We start from the raw sequence: 15618 nt of genomic DNA on the forward strand, positions 1-15618 counted from the left end.
CAGGGTAAAATATAAGAAATTGTGTTTCAGATAATGGATAAAGGTTTCTGTGAGGCTAAAAGAAATCTTGAGAAGCATGGCCCTCTTCTTACACAAGGTAAGTGCCTAGGGGGTCACGTGTTTGTTAGGGAGAAATGTGCGGAGCCAGGTGAATTTCCTCTTCCTCCTCCTCCCAGTCTAGCGTTCCCACAGCTGCCTTTACTGATCGGACTACCTGGTACATGACGAAGGGCTAAGGTGAGTGGCTTTGCAGTTGGTCATTATTTTTACAAAGTGTGATCCTAAAGCTGGTGTGATATGAGATAAGGTTCCCAAAGTATGGTAAATTCTAGTCAGTTTATAACCACATATAGCCCTTTTTAAAAAACCATCTAAACCCAAGGTGTCTTCCTTCCAAAAAGATGTTGCCTGGTAGTATCTCAAATGCTTTAACAAAACAAAACAAAACCAAAAAACCAAACACACCAAAAAAAAAACTCCCAAGAAATGGCCTTTTAGAAAAATGTCAAAGGTTACCTCATACCAAATGCTGGTCATTGGCTGGGGTTTTCAACATTGTATGACAATACGTAGACTACAAAATTCCTTTACAAATACAATTTTGTTAAGACTTGGGACATACATCAACTTCCTGTCTTTGCAGGACTTCTTTAAAAAACATCAGTTCTGGGACAGATAACGAAGGAATCCTGGGAGAAATAGCATCTGGTCAGGAAGAGGAATGTCCACAACTGCACGGGGTTTTCTTTTACACGGGCCACACCATTTATTAACATCACCACTCTTGAAAATTGGGTTTTCTTATTAGATCCCCTAGAAGTTTCCGAGCTGGTTACATGTAAATAGTCACATATATATACATTGAAGTCATTGTCTTCAGAGGCAGCCAGGGTTATAGGGCAAGATAGAAATTCATGTCTTTTGTGCTGCTGACTCATTGTCAAACTTGGTGCACCATTTCCTCCCTCTGTCCTGCTCCTTCTTTGTGATGAACCAAAAGAATAAGAGGCTTTAAAACAGGGTGGTTCTTTCCCTGTGGTTTTTAAAAAATTCCAGTGACTTTCACCCTTGGGGGAAATTTCCAAGAAAATCTCTCTGTTCTTCTTCCCTTGTGAGCCCCTCAGAGAGGGTTAGTGGTGACTTCTTGATATGAAAATGCATTTTGTGCAGCCGGTGAGGTATAATCCAAAGCAAAAGCAGGGACAAGCATGGACTTCCAGAAGTCTCACTGCTCCCGTTGGTTCTCGTCCAGAATCTGCCGCATTGACTGAAGGCGGGTTCTGTGTGTCTCGGCCTCCTGGCTAACAGCACAGGTCTGCTGGAAATCATTCAGGGTTTTTCATTGTACAGGTGACGCCTCTGGTTTTGGAGGTCCAGCTCGTGCTTCTTAACCTTCCCAGCCTTCCCACAGCTGTCCCCTGTAGAACAAAGAAGACAGTGTATTATGCTGCCTAAGGATTTCTTAATCGGCCCTACAGCTGAGTCAGCTTTGCTTCAAGGATGTGGCTGCTGAGAAGGAATTAATTCCAGATCCCTCAGACAGGGCTTGCTATTGTCTCATTGTCTAGATTGTTAGTTGTTGGCTCGCACATAGTGACTGGCAAAGATGTCATGTAAGGATCTGGACAGGATGGTGGCTAAGGAATGTGAGAAGTACTTTGATTCTCAATGCACCAGAGAAATGCTTAATTGGCCCATTATTATTTTCCTGTTAAAGCCACACAGACTTATATGCATATAATGATAGAAAATGAGGAGGCCGGAGGTTACAAATGGCAGCTTACCATGGGGATGATTGGCCTGCAAGGTAACATCACGTCAGATTAGTTGCCACCATTAACAAATTGTCATATATATCTGCATTTCTGCATTTTCTCAATGAGTCAGAGGATTCAAATTGCATCCCATTCTGTTCTCTTTAAAGCAGAGTGACCTCTCCAGGTTGCCATGGCCTCCTGGCCCCTCACAGCCTCTGCTGACCCTAGCGTGGGTGAGCTCGTAGCATGGGTATTCTGGAAACCATTTAATGAGGTCACCTTGCTGCCGACACTGTGGACCAGGGAGCAGCTCGGCAGCCACAGCCTTCAAGATGCCTGGTACTCAGCCGACTGACACACTTCTGAGCCTCTCAGGGAGGCCTTGAGCTTCCAAAGCAGAGACAATGATGTGGAGAACAAGTATTGATCTAGTACATGCAGTGTATCCAAGTAGGTTATTTTACTGGAAAGACTGACACGACTGCTTCCTGTCTTACGGGAACAGACGAGAGGAATGAGAAACGGGCATGCATGGGGAACAGCCTCAGCAAAGCAAACCGGGTCAGACCAGCTCTCTAGTGATAAACTGGTTCCTCCACTCACAGTGATTTGGAAGAAGGTCTCTTCATTTCTGGCCACTTTCGACGCTGAAACTGCCTAAGTGTTCAAGTGTCAAAAGGAGAAAGAGTATTAACCATCACCAAGAAAGAAAAAGTGACCCCCAGAGAACTACACGAAGAAGGCCTTTTAGGGGACAGCTGTTGCTGGTGGGCGAGCCAGGCCCTGGCAGGTCAGAGATAGGGCAGCACCCCAGCCTCACACGTGCAACCTCTGAGGTTAGACTGCAGGACGGGTCACCGTACAGGGCAGTTCTCAGGGTTTAAAAGCAAAAGCAATACCTGTATTGCTCATAGCTTCCTCCATCTTTCAGTCCTAAAGGACAGAGAAACATACAACATGGAAACACAATTTTAGGGCAAAAATGGCACCAGCAAGGACAAACTTTATAACTGTCTCTCTTCTTTTTTTTAAAACACTTAGTGTTTTGGTCATAAGCCCATGATGTTGGAGTGACCCCTAGACAGAGGGGCCTGAATTCCCAGCAGTCCCTAAGACACTGTTGGTGACATATACTCTGGGAGCCTCTTTATCACGTTCAGGCTCCTGTCACAGACATTCAGCGCCAACCTTGGTCATTCATGGTGGGGGACCCATGGGTGGGCGTGAACACCTGTGCTACTGAGGACAGACGGTGGGGAGATCCCAGCTGTGGGCTCTGGACCCAATCCCGTTACTCATCACTAAACGAGGACATGCAGATTCACCTCAGAGGGTCGTCAGAACGCCTGTCAGTTAATGCCTGGAAAACCCTCAGCACTCTGGAGGGCACAGAGTGATAAATCTAAGTGACGGCATTCACCGTCAAAGTAGCATGTGGCTGGTGGATGTTAGAGAATTCACCTCCTGGGGATTCTGAGTTCACTCTTCAGATGGGCCCTCCTCAGTCCCCTCCTGTGGTCACCCCTCTCCACCCTGGGGCCCCTGCTCACCCAGGTCCATGTTCCGGGTCCGGGGGTTACACTGCTTGTAACCCTTGCAGCTCCTCAGCTCCATGAGCTGCACGTGTAGCTGATTGAGGACATCTCTGTCCAGGGTGTTCACTGCGTTCATCAACTGGTTGGCAAAAAGGTAGGTTATCAACGAGATGCAGATGGGAGCCCCCCACCCTCTTCTACCAACCAGGGGGCCTGATCTGGGCAGGTGGGGAGTACGAGGTTGGTAAGGGGTGGTGACATCTACCTCCACGAGAGCTCGGGTTTGGAACAGTTGCCTCTAGCCTCATGTGCACGAAATCTCAAAAACCACTATGTATTTCACATTGAACTCCGGGAACCACTGGTCAGCAAACGTACCAAGCCTGGGAAGAAGCCCTCCCCAGCCTCTCAGGTCCTCTTGATGGGAAGGCAGCTATTTGGCAAAGGTCTGGGTGAGTGTCCAGGTACTGCTGTGACCCACTAACCAACAAGCTCAGTCAGCCCCTTTTGTAAAACACGGGGATGCCCGGTGGCCTATATGGTAATTAATAGCAAAACAAGACAATCGAGTTGCTGGCATTTACAAAAGGGTGTAAAAAAAATTGCTGTCAGGCTTTTCTATAGAAGACTGGACAGTGCCAAGGCCATGCTGCTGAGAAGCTCTAAGGCTGAAGCTGGGTCATGACCATGTTTTATAAGGGACAGGCAAGTTCTGCTCACCAGGCTCTGTGGCTGATGAGTCCCATTCTTCAGTCCCGTGCATGTTCAGATGGGTTAATACATGGAAGCGCAGAGTAAGGGCTGTGCGATCGTTAGGCCTATGGTCTACGGGATTTGGCCTGACCCTAAGAACCCTTGAAGCTCCAGGTTCTAGGCGTTCCTCAAGATCCCACAAAGCCTGCTGCAACAGTCCCAGGTGGGTAAGTTGGAATAGAGAGGCTATGGGTGATCAGTCAGTAGATAGTGGATTCGGGAGGATGCAGGCAGGCAAGCAGGGTGGCACACTGAGCCCCAGCCTTCCCGGTGCCTTCTCATTTCTGTCTTAGGGACTCCGCGGGACTTGAAAACCTATTGGTCATTTCCGCAGGCCGCCTACCTGGCAGGGCCTGTAGTAAGTACCCCACACCCTCCTTTCTCCGGCCTCTGTTGTCTACCTGGTAGGGGTCTGTGTTGAGATCGAAGTACTCCAGGAAGCCGGTTGCGAATTCACAGAAGAGGAAATTGTGGGTTTCGTTGATGGTTCTCATGCACCAGTACGTGTTGTTGTTGGCGCTGGTGCAGGCGCAGAAAGGCCCCACTGCCAGGGAAGAGTGTGAGCCCTGAGCCGAGGAAGCCCAGCCACCAGCCCCTTCCTGTCCTGCCTGAGGTTGCTGGGGGACCTATTCCTGAAAGACCCACAGAGTCTGGCAGGAGCACTCACAAGCTGGGGGGATGCTGGGACCCCCGGGAGAAGCCCCCCCCGCCCCGGGCCCGGCTGGCTCACACGTCCAGAGGGGCGCCGTCTGCCAGTGCTGGTTGTCGTGGGTGAAGCACGTGAGGCCAGGCATGCTGCACGTGTCGTTGTTCTGCAGGCGCTTGAGCAGCTTGCGGAGTTTCTTCTTGCGCTTCTGTTCCCGTAGCAGCCACACCTTGTCCTTCTCTTGCAGACCCTTCCTAGGGGCACACAGGGCCACACCCCTCACACCTCCCCCGTCCCCACGTGGGAGCCTTTTCCTGCCCCAGGAGCTGTGGGCACAGCCCTGGAGACTTCCCAAAGGGCCTTGCAAATCCTGCTGCTGGTGCAGGGCAGGGCTGGGGCCAGATGAGGCTCCTGTCATCCTGCATTGGCTCCCAAAGCAGCACAGGGTGGATGGTACTAGGAGATTGCTGGGCCTCCTACTCACACCTCCTCTCTGGGGCCTGTGTCCTGCCCTGCCCTGCCCTGCCATAACCCGTTCTGCCCATAGGCAGCGCCTGGAGCCAGGTTTAGGGTTGATCTGGGAGTTGGGGCTCTGCAGGGCCCGCTGCGCCTCCCAGGGAAAGGCCAGGACTTGGCTTGTCCTTGTTTGTTTCAGCTTCGGGGAGAGCCCTCTTCTCAGGAGGGCCTGCAGCTGCCCTTACCTGAAAGGATGCAGGCTGGAGCCTTTGTGCTTGAGACGGCCTTTGTGCTGGGAGTGGTAACTGCAACAGACCACCCCGCCCCCACCCCCGCCAGCCCAGCTTTCAGACACTGTGCTCAGGGCCACCCTGGTGGGTGGCTGCAAACTGTGCTTCTCTGGGACCCCTGTTTCTCCTCCTGGGCCATGCTAGGGAGACACTATCCCCAGGGTGGCAGGCCCCTGCCTGCCTGGCTCCTTCCATGCGTGAGCTGGGAGAGCCTGGCTGAAGGCCTCGGCCAGACACAGAATGTGAGGGTAGGTGTAAGTTAACCAAGCCTGGAGGCTGGGCCTGGCTCCAGGTGGGTTGCTTCCAGCTCCCCTGCCCGCCCAGCTTTTGCTTGATCAGGGCCAACCCTGGGGAAACCCATAGTGGGTAAGCCCTTTCTGGAAAGGCAGCAGGGACTGTGGTAGCCACTAGCCACTTGGGGCTATTTCAGTTTTAGTTAAACAAGTGATTCAGTTACAGTGGCTGCCATTCAGAGCTCTGTAATCACAGGTGGTAGGCTGGCCGCCACGAAACTGGACAGCACAGGTACAGTGCCTTCCGTCACCACAGAGGTGTGGTTGGACAGCGCTGCTCTCGAGTTCTGACCCTTGGGCTGGGGATTCGCTGATCTGGTAAAGTGGGTCTCAGGCCACGTGGGCTGCTCCTGGAAGGGCTGTCTGTGGAGGCACTTTTCCTTCTGGGAAACTGGTCAGGGGCTGCCTGTGGGCAGGGCATGAAATCTGGACATCCGGGTGGTGACAGGATGTACATTACTCCTGGTTACTATTGTTTACGCTAAGCAAAGAATATAAAAATAATGGAAGAAGTGATGCTGTGTCCCAGGAGGGATCCTGCAGGGGCTCTAGGGGCCTCTCACCTGATTTTGTGACAGTCACATTCTTCTGGCCGCTTCTTCTTCAGGTGACCTCGGACTTCCCTTAGGTTCTTGATTTTGTTCTGCAGGGTCTCGATCTGAAGGAGGAAGCAGGAGAGGAGGCCGTGAAACTCTTGGGGGCTGGGTAAGAAGGGCCGGCCTGGCAGGGCCCCCAGTCGCAGCCTGTGTCCGTGGTTTCTGAGGTGGGTCCTTAGTTCTACCTGCTGAAGGAACCAAAGGTCATTCTCCTGTCTTGTCCTGCCTGAGAACCAGCTGAGCCCTTGGGGGACTTGAAGGCCTCCCCCCAGGCTTGTTGGAAGGAAGGGGTGAGTGTGGAGTAAGCAGCTTGTACATCATAGAGGGGTGTGTCACAGCCGTGCGGTCCTTCCCTGCCCCTCGTCCCCCAGCAGGAACTGTCTGTCTGAGGCCCTAGTGAGGATCCTGCGGGACCTCTGTCCCCTGGGCCTGGCCTTCCTGCTTCCTGCTCTGGCCAGTGGCCCCGCTGAGCTCGAGGTGACAAGAACCCTCCCGGCACAGACCCCCTTCACCTCATGGTCAATGTGCAGCTTGTGGTCCTTCCAGGCCTGCAGGGACTTGTACAGGTCCAGGTCGCACCGGACAGTGCCATTCTCCAGGATGTAGCACCTGTTTGAGAGAAGGGGTCATGTGGTGCCCTTGGGTGGGGGGGTGTGGACGCCCCTGCTGAGGACCCAGCCTTTGATCCCTGCCTGGACTCTCACCGATGTGTGACTTTAATGGGGTTAGGGGCTGAGTAGTCCGGGAGGCCCCCAGTGCCACTGAAGTCCCCGCCGTCCCTGTCGTCTTGGTCCTCAGGGGCTCCTGGCCAGTGCCACTTAGTGAGGTTGCGGGGCCGGGATGTGTCGTCCGGGCTGATGTGGTAACCCCTGACGGCCACCGAGCGGATGGAGCGATTCCGGGCGTAGCTGGCCTTGTACTCTGTGGACATCAGAGGGGAGGCTGGGAAGGCAGGCCAGGCTTCCTGGGCAGCGGACCCTTGATTCAGACAGGGCTGCACTCCCAAGCTGAGGGCTCAGGAAACCTACCCCTCGGGAAGCTGGCTTTAGATCCCACTGGAAAGGACCTCTAGGTGATTCAGCTGGGGAAACTGATGTCCTAGAGCTGAGGAGGAACTGGCCTGAGGTAAATCCCCAGGAAGAGCTGTGCATAGATGAACCATCTGGGATGGCCACACAGCGGAGGATTCGAACACTAAACTCAAAGGTATCTACACCCCCATGTTCACTGCAGCATTATTCACAAGAGCCAAGAGGCGGACACAGTCTAAGTGCCCATTGATGGGTGCACACAAGATGGAATATGACTCAGCCGTAAAAGAGGAGGAAACCTTGCTGTTTGTGACAACAGAGGTGGGCCTTGAGGGGGCTGTGCTAAGTGAAACAAGTCAGAAAAAGACAAGACAGGGCGTGATCTCATTTACCTGTGGCATCTCATGTCAACCCAGCTCACAGATACAGACAGAAAACGGGGCAGAGGGGAGGGCGGGTGAAAGTGTCAGAAGGGTATTAACAAACTTGCAGTTACAAGTCCGTCCTAGGGATGAAGTGGACAGTGCAGCAACCAGAGTTAATTATACCGTGCTGCATCTTTGAAAGTTGCTGGAAGAATAGATCTTCAAAAAAATATTTTGTGACTGTGTTAAGTGGACTTCTGGGGTGATCATTTCACAATATGTACAGACATCAAATCGTGACATTGTACACCTGAAACTAATGTGATATGTGAATTTACACCACAATAAATCCTCAGAAAACAAACCAAACCATTCATTTGAACTGGACAAAAAAAAAGAGCCAAGCAGCACATTCTTCCAGATCAAAAAGGGGGGCGTTGGGGAGGTCTCTGGTCTTGGATGCTTTCCTCGGGGAGGGCAGGGAGGTGGGGCTGAGAAATGTTTTCTTCTAAGCTCTAAGTCACCTGTGGGAAACTGAGGACACACAGGTGCTGGGGCTCGGAGCAGGCCGTCCCGAGACAACACAATGGCACACTGATTATTCTGAATGCAAGTTCTTTGAAACACAGCTGGTGGGTGGAAAGAACGGTTTTAGAAAATGGTCCGACTCTACCTCTTTGCCCCTACACGTGAGAACTCCTCCCAGGCCTCCTGCAAATGACTAGGAGGAATCTCGGCTGGAGGCTGATAGTCGAGGTGTGATGGGAGTGATATGCTAGGCCTTTCTCCCTAAAGTTAATTGGTCTAAGGTTGAATTCTGTACTTGGAAGGAAAGCATGCCAAAGCCTTTTTGAACATTTCATGCAAATTTTTCAAAGGCACGCTGCCCTTAGCTCAGAAGCTCCAGTGTATAGAAAGCTCTTCAAGTCTGCTCTAGTGGGAAAGCGCATCCCTGACACTAGAAAGCAAATTCACAATGGTGTGGTTGGTTGGTCTAGGCCACCACTTAGTGTAATCATGAAAGCTGGATCTCAGTTCTTTGTGAATAGTTTTCAGGAATGCAGGGGGGAAAACTGAGTTGAAAGCAGTAATTCTTGGCCCACAATATGAACCTTTAGAAAATGAAAAGCATCACACCTATGGGCAATGAATCTTCGGCAGAGGAGGCAAGAATATACAGTGCAGGAAGACAGTCTTTTAGCAAGGGGTGTTGGGAAAGCTGCACAGCCTCACGTAAATCAGGGAAGTTAGAGCACACCTTCACACCATACACGAAAATAAACTCAACATGGCTTAAAGACTTAAACACAGGACGGGACACCATAAAACTTCTAGAAGAGAGCACTGGCAAAACATCCCTGATATAAATCGTACCAGGTTATCTTAGGTCAGTCTCAAGGCAGTAGAAATGGAAATAAGCAAACACGACCTAATTAAACTTGTTAGAAGCTTTTGTGCTGCAAAGAAAACCATAAAACAAAAAGACAGCCTAGTGACTGGGAGAAAATATTTGGAAACGATGACAAGGGATTAATTTCCAAAGTATATAAGCAGCTCATACAACTCAATAACAAGAAACCAAACCATCCCATCAAAAAATGGGCATTTTTTCCAAAGAGAAAACTGAATTTTTCATACAGATGAAAAAATGCTCAACATCAATTAGAGAAAATTAAAACTACAATGAGGTATCACCTCACACCAGTCAGAATGGCCATCATGAAAAAGTCTACAGATAACAAATGCTGGAGAGGGTGCAGGGAAAGGGAACCCTCCTACATACACCATTAGTGGGAATGTAAATTGGTGCAGCCACTATGGAAAACTTGGGTTCCTTAAAAAACTTAGAGTTGCCATACAATCCAGCAATCCTATGCCTAGAAGTATATCTTGAGAAAACTTGGAAAGATACATGCACCCCAATGTTGATAAGCACTGTTTACAATAGCCAAGACATGGAAGCAACCTAAAGGTCCATGGACAGGTGAATGAAGAATAGGTGAGACTTTACTCAGCTATAAAAAAGAACGAAGTAATGTCATTTGCAGCAACATCGATGGACCTAGAGACCATCATGTTAAGGGAAGACAGAGACCATATGATATCACTTATATGTGGAATCTACAACACGGCACAGATGAACTTGTTTATGAAACAGACTCGCAGACACAGAAATCAAACTTAAGGTTACCAAAGGGGAAAGGGAGTCGGGGAATGGATAAATTAAAAGTTCGGGATTAGCAGATATAAACTGCTATATATAAAACAGATACAGTCCTACTGTATAGCACAGGGAACTATATTCAATATCCTGTAATAGACCATAGTAGGGAAGAATATGAAATACATCCATACAGCTGAATCACTATGTTGTACACCCGACACGCAACACTAAATAATCTATACGCCAATTTAAAAGCTAGAAAACAAAAGCATGACCCTGAGAGCAACTCCAGGCTCACCCAGAGCTCTTCCTGTTTGCCTCCAGACAACTGCAGATGCTAAAAAGCAATCAGGACAACGGAAGAGACATTTGTCCTACGCTCGAGAAAGTTGGAGGATCAAGCCCCCTGGGCCCCAGCACGCCCGGAAGGTTCCTTCTTCTTCTGAGAGACAACTCTCCCTCAGATGGGGTCAGCCAGCCCTCAGCTGGACCCTGGAGGCGACTGTGGACTTAATTATCTACCTGTCACTTCTGATTTATCCAAGCATTACCCACAACTTACTGCATTACCCACATCTCAGCCCACCCTGGTATCTTTCGGGGCCTCTTAATACCCATCCTATCTAATTTCCAACTGCTTAACAGCAAACCTTCTTGGCAGAGATTTATTATTTAATGACACTCATGAGAAAGGTGTTTTTTAATTTACTTGCCCTCATACCAAGACCCAAATCCCCCATTTTTCTTATTAGGAACTCATGCTGATTTAGATTCCCCTGAAGAGGATGAGTCTTTACCAGATAGGCCAGTTGGTCTTTGGGTCACACATGCTGATGAAGCTGGATTTCTATTTCTGTGAAGTGCTGAGCCTGTATGCATGACCCAGATCTCTGCAGAGATGCAGAGTGAGGGCTGAACCCTGCGACAGACTCTCCAGTCTTAGACCCAGGTGTGCTTGTCTTGACTTCCTCACCTTGTCATTCTCCAATCTTACCAGTCATGAAAGAAGGGACATTTGGCTCAGATGGGAACCGAATCTCTCGATTTGTATAAGACCTAAGAACCAGAAATGCTTGTGATTCCCAGGCACCCTGGCAGCCTTAAGCCAGCTGTTTCCCTCAGCTCAACTCCTGCTGACCCAGCCTGGTTTGAGGTAACTGAGCTCTGGGTCAGCTTCCTCTTCACTCCCACGCACCTGATTCACAGCTTCTCTTTGCATTAACCTTTCAAGGAAGACAGGTCACAGGGACTGGCATAGCCTTGGGGAAGAAGTTTTCCTCTCCCCTCCTAGGTTCTTCTTGCTGGTCTAAGAATTAAGTTGACGTGAGACAGAGTAATAGGAGAAAATCAAACAAAAGTTTAATAATGTATCTGTGGGCAAGAGACCCAGAAAAACCCGGGAGCTGCCACCTGAAATACACCCTCAGCCAATGAGGATATCGAGGGTGGGGAGAGCCAGTCGTCAGAGGTAACCAGGAAAACAGCAGTAAACAGGGTCACTGTGACACAGATTTAAGCTCTGGCCATCTCCATGGAGAGAAGGTTCTAGAGATTTGATCAGCCTCCTCTTCCAGGGGCAGAGGGTGACATCATTACAAACGGAGATCTCCCTTACAAACATCAATGTTTTTTGCAAAAAAACCTCCTCCCACCTGACTTGCAGAGGTTTCCCCTGTGTCTACTGTTTCCTAGAAAATAACCTGCTCAAAATAATAGGTCAAAGAGACATATTTTAGGCTGGCAAATTCTGCTCCACTACAAAGCTTTAAATTTGTTCTGTTCACGGGGACTTTCCTGGTGGTCCAGTGGTTGAGGCTCCATGCTGCCAATGCAGGGGGCACAGATTGATCCCTGGTCAGGGAACTAGACCTGCAGGCTGCAATCAAAAAAAAAAAAAAAAAAGAGATCCTGCACACCCGAAGAAATAAAAATAAATGCTATGAATAAGTTTTGGCCACACTTGCAGCTCCTGGCTACCTGATGTGATAAGGGTTACCACCTACACAGCAATGAAGATGGCAGGATTGCTGCAGGCATCCTAGGGCAGCCTGTTGCCTCAGTTAAGTCCTGCCCACATTTCTCAAGCCAGTTAGACTCTGCGGCACCGGCTCCTCCCCCACGCCCCAAGCTTACTGCGTGTCCACAGTGACTACAAAGCTAGTCCTCTAACCGCAGGCTCCCGCTTCGTCTCTGCTTTCCATGCTGTGTTGGTGGGTGCAGCTCTTCTTATGTGGGAGAGACAACCTGTGGGCAGGCTCTTAACCTACCCATCGCCTTCCACGGTTAATACCCTTAATCCGGCTCCTTCACCCTCCTCCCTGATGGTGGAGAGCACCACTCCGTGCCACACGGGAGCCTCGCAAGTACGGGAGTGGTCTTAAGGCCGTGAGATGCGCGCTCAGACATCCCTTTAAACTTCGATTTTGTGAGGCTCCCCCGTAAATGGAATTTGCAGGGAAACATAGTAACTGGTTATGCTGTGTTCCCCCATGTGAACGACTTGAGGCATATTCTGCGTCCACTGTGAGATGAGCCCACGCAGCCAAATTCATCGCTCTTTCTGGAGCGTGCACACGACCAGAGGGAACTTTTTTACAGACTCCAAGGTGCTTCTGGAGTCTGCCAGGCGGTTGGTACGATGTGGAGGTTCTGTGGATTCTTCACCTCTGCAGGTTCTCCTAGTGCTAATGGGCGTGTAAGTGCTGCCCTGTTACGCTAGTCATGTGGCTTCTAACGCTGCTGCCCTCACAGCTCAGCCCAGGCTTGGGAGACTGAGGCCTGACTGTCAGGAGACAGGGCAGACAGAGCTGTGAAAACTGCTACTCAAAATGCCCCCTTTTCCTTTCTCCACTCAGTTTTTAAGCCTGCCTTTATTCCTGACTGATAGTATCAGGCAAATGCCCAACAGGGAAAGACAGAAAAATACACACACACACACACAGGCTAAGAAAGACAAATGCACACACACACACATACACTCTCTCTCTCTCTCTCTCTGCTCTTCCCCCAGAAATGTGAAGTTGCTCAGTTGACTCTTGGCAACCCCGTGGACTGTAGCCCACTAGGCTCCTCCATCCATGGGATTCTCCAGGCAAGAATACTGGAGTGGGTTGCCATTTCCTTCTCCAGGGGATCTTCCCGACCCAGGGATCGAACCCAAGCCCCCCTCATTGCAGCAGATGCTTTAACCTCTGAGCCACTAGGGAAGCCCATGTGAAGGTACCCTCTCTACACCAGGAGGCATAGCATCCTTATCACCACAGTCAGAGGACTCAAGGCTAAGAAAACTCAACAGACCACTTCTTCACTAGGCTGCTACCCCAAGCAGCAGTCTCTTTGTCCTATTAAGTATTCACAAATAATTATTTCCTCATCTAAAAATGATGTATAAACAGTCTGCTTTCCTCGCTTTGGGGCCCCACTTCTAGGAGACCTCTGTGTGCATGAATTATATTTTTCCCTCCTGTTAATCAGTCTTGTGTCAATTTAATTATTCAGCCAGCCAAAAGAACTCAAGAGGAACCGGTGGAGGGGGGTGGGGTGGAATTTCCCCTTCCTTAACACAGGTTAAAGTCAGAAGCCAGATTTCTTGTATCTTCTACATATTAAAAGACAAATTTGGCCAAGTTGCTAACATTTCAGAAAAACGGTGGGGTGGGGTGGGGTGGCTGGGTGTCAGGAGCACACATTTCCGGCTTCTGAAGACAGAACAGGAAATGTGTCTGTCTACACCCCATCCACTGGTGGCATGGTCAGTGGGGCGGGAAGCTGGCATGCTGCCACTTCAGACAGGGTGGTGTCTGTCTGACACCCTGGCCACAGCCCCCACCGCTCCTTCCATTTTGGGTCCCACCCTGGCCTGTGTCAAGTCTGTAACCCCGCTGCCCTGAACACGCATCTGTTCTGGGAGCCCGGCCTGGAGCCAGCCCTGACGCAGGCTTCTGCTGGGCTCCGAATGACCACCAGGTGGAGACCAAGGGTCAAGGCCTGGCTGGAGGCCACGAGGTGCGGCCCAGGAAGAGGGGGGCCCTCTCCCACGTGGCCCAGGATGTCTGGTGCCCCTCTCTCCCTTCTTGGGGCAGATCTCTCTACTTTTCCTCCTTGTATCAGTCTCAGGGGCCAGAAGACCTGAGGGTCCAGGTCCGGAAGAGGCATTCCTTTGACAAAGCCCTGGCCTTTTCTGACCCCGGGCAGCTTTCTCCTTGCCGTTTTCCTCCCTGAGTTCAGTCTCTGTGAAGCCACAGTGGCTGGGCCAGAAACGCACACACTTCTGAGCTGATGTCCTCACGGGAGCAGGTCACAGCTGCCCAAGAGGGCCAGGAAGCAGACCCAGCGGGGTCTTTCTGCTCCTCTGTGTTGCTCTGGAGTGCTCCACCCCCCAGCCTTACTCCTGGGGGTCCCCAACTCCGGCCGCCAGGCCCAGTCCCAGTCCCGGCCTCTGATTCTCTTTGGAAGCTACTTTCAACCATCTGCAGAGTCTGTGGCTGTCTTCTTGCCACAGTGACAGAACGGAGCATTTGAGACAAAGACTGTTTAGGTCCCAAAGCTTCAACCATTTACTCTCTGGCTCCTTAGAGAAAAAGGCTGCCAGCCCCGGTGTACACTTTTTCCAGGACTGCGTCCACACCACTCGCTCTCCTTGTCACCCTAGGTGTCTTTGTTTCCAGGGTCCTGAAATATATGTGCCCTTCCTACCACATATATCAGGAAGGTGGGTGGGTTGTTGGATCGCTAAGTCATGTCTGACTCTCTGCGACCCCATGGACTTAGCTCACCAGATTCCTCTGTCCCTGGGCAAGAATACTGGAGTGGGTTGCCATTTCCTTCTCCAGGGGGTCTTCCCCACCCAGAGATTGAACCTGAGTCTCCTGCACTTGCAGGCGGATTGTTTAGAAAAACTAAGCCACCAGGGAAACCCCTGTATCAGGAAGTGGGGACTCATGGTCTGGGCTCTGATGGCTCGGGGGCAAATCCTGAGCCCAGTCCTTGGGCAGTTGAGTTAATTTCCCAGCAGCTGGACCTGCCTGCCAGGGCTCTTTGGAGTTTGATGTGAAATAGACCTGGTAAATATTTCAGCTCCTGGAAGCTGACATGTAGCAGCTGCTCTGCTGGTTAGGGACACTGCAGCTGACATCCTCGCCCAAGGTCACAACTGGGCCCTCCTAGCACCCCAGGTCTGGGAATGCTAGGGTGGTGTGGCCTGCCCTCCGGCGTGGGACCCACAGGATCTCACTTCCTCTTGCCCTGGCTCAGAGTACTTCTGCTCTGCTGGTCACGCTTGGCTCTCATGTAAATGTCAACTCACCACCCACCCTACAGCCGCAGCCCTCTCCACCTGGCCACACCCCTGTTTCATTTCCTCCATGCCATCTTTACCCAGGGAAGTGAGCTTCCCACTTTGTTAACTGGCTGACACCTGGCCTCACCCTTGAGGTCTGATGGTGTCTCTCGCGCTCAGCTGTAACCTCAGCAGCTGGCGCGTGGCAGGGCTTGCAGATTTGTTGGGAGATGAGATGAACCAACACTGGCCACCTGGACCCATCATCCCCCAAGTCCTCCTCTCCTCCTCTGGGTCCTGGGTCTCTTCTGCTTCTGCCCTGGGTTGGCTGCTCTGCCTCCTTCCTCACACCAGTGCATGAGGGCGAGCCAGGGACTGAGCTGCTTGGGGTCAGGGCACCTCAACCTCAAAACTGGCAACGCTCTGCGGCTGTCTAACAGCCGCTGTGGGAGGT

At 50.9% G+C, this 15618-nt stretch overlaps 1 protein-coding gene across 3 annotated transcripts in view; it reads right to left on the reverse strand.

Annotated features, from left to right (window-relative positions):
- Positions 1-683: 683 nt before the first annotated feature.
- SULF2 (sulfatase 2) overlaps positions 684-15618 on the reverse strand; it is a 97016-nt gene continuing 82081 nt past the window's right edge. Inside the window, exons 11-20 of one of the 3 annotated variants that reach the window (XM_068986895.1) lie at positions 7031-7247; positions 6839-6935; positions 6294-6388; positions 5393-5452; positions 4776-4945; positions 4447-4589; positions 3308-3431; positions 2657-2681; positions 2361-2414; positions 684-1418 (exon numbers count right to left, since the gene is read on the reverse strand). In XM_068986895.1, the coding sequence (XP_068842996.1) occupies positions 1388-1418; positions 2361-2414; positions 2657-2681; positions 3308-3431; positions 4447-4589; positions 4776-4945; positions 5393-5452; positions 6294-6388; positions 6839-6935; positions 7031-7247 (1016 nt within the window). In that variant the 3' untranslated portion in view covers positions 684-1387. Of the gene's footprint in view, positions 1419-2360; positions 2415-2656; positions 2691-3307; positions 3432-4446; positions 4590-4775; positions 4946-5392; positions 5453-6293; positions 6389-6838; positions 6936-7030; positions 7248-15618 lie in introns of all 3 variants that reach the window. The other 2 variants (XM_068986894.1, XM_068986896.1) reach the window with 2 other exon arrangements.

This window comes from Capricornis sumatraensis, chromosome 15, assembly GCF_032405125.1.
Source record: "Capricornis sumatraensis isolate serow.1 chromosome 15, serow.2, whole genome shotgun sequence".
NCBI lineage: Eukaryota > Metazoa > Chordata > Mammalia > Artiodactyla > Bovidae > Capricornis > Capricornis sumatraensis.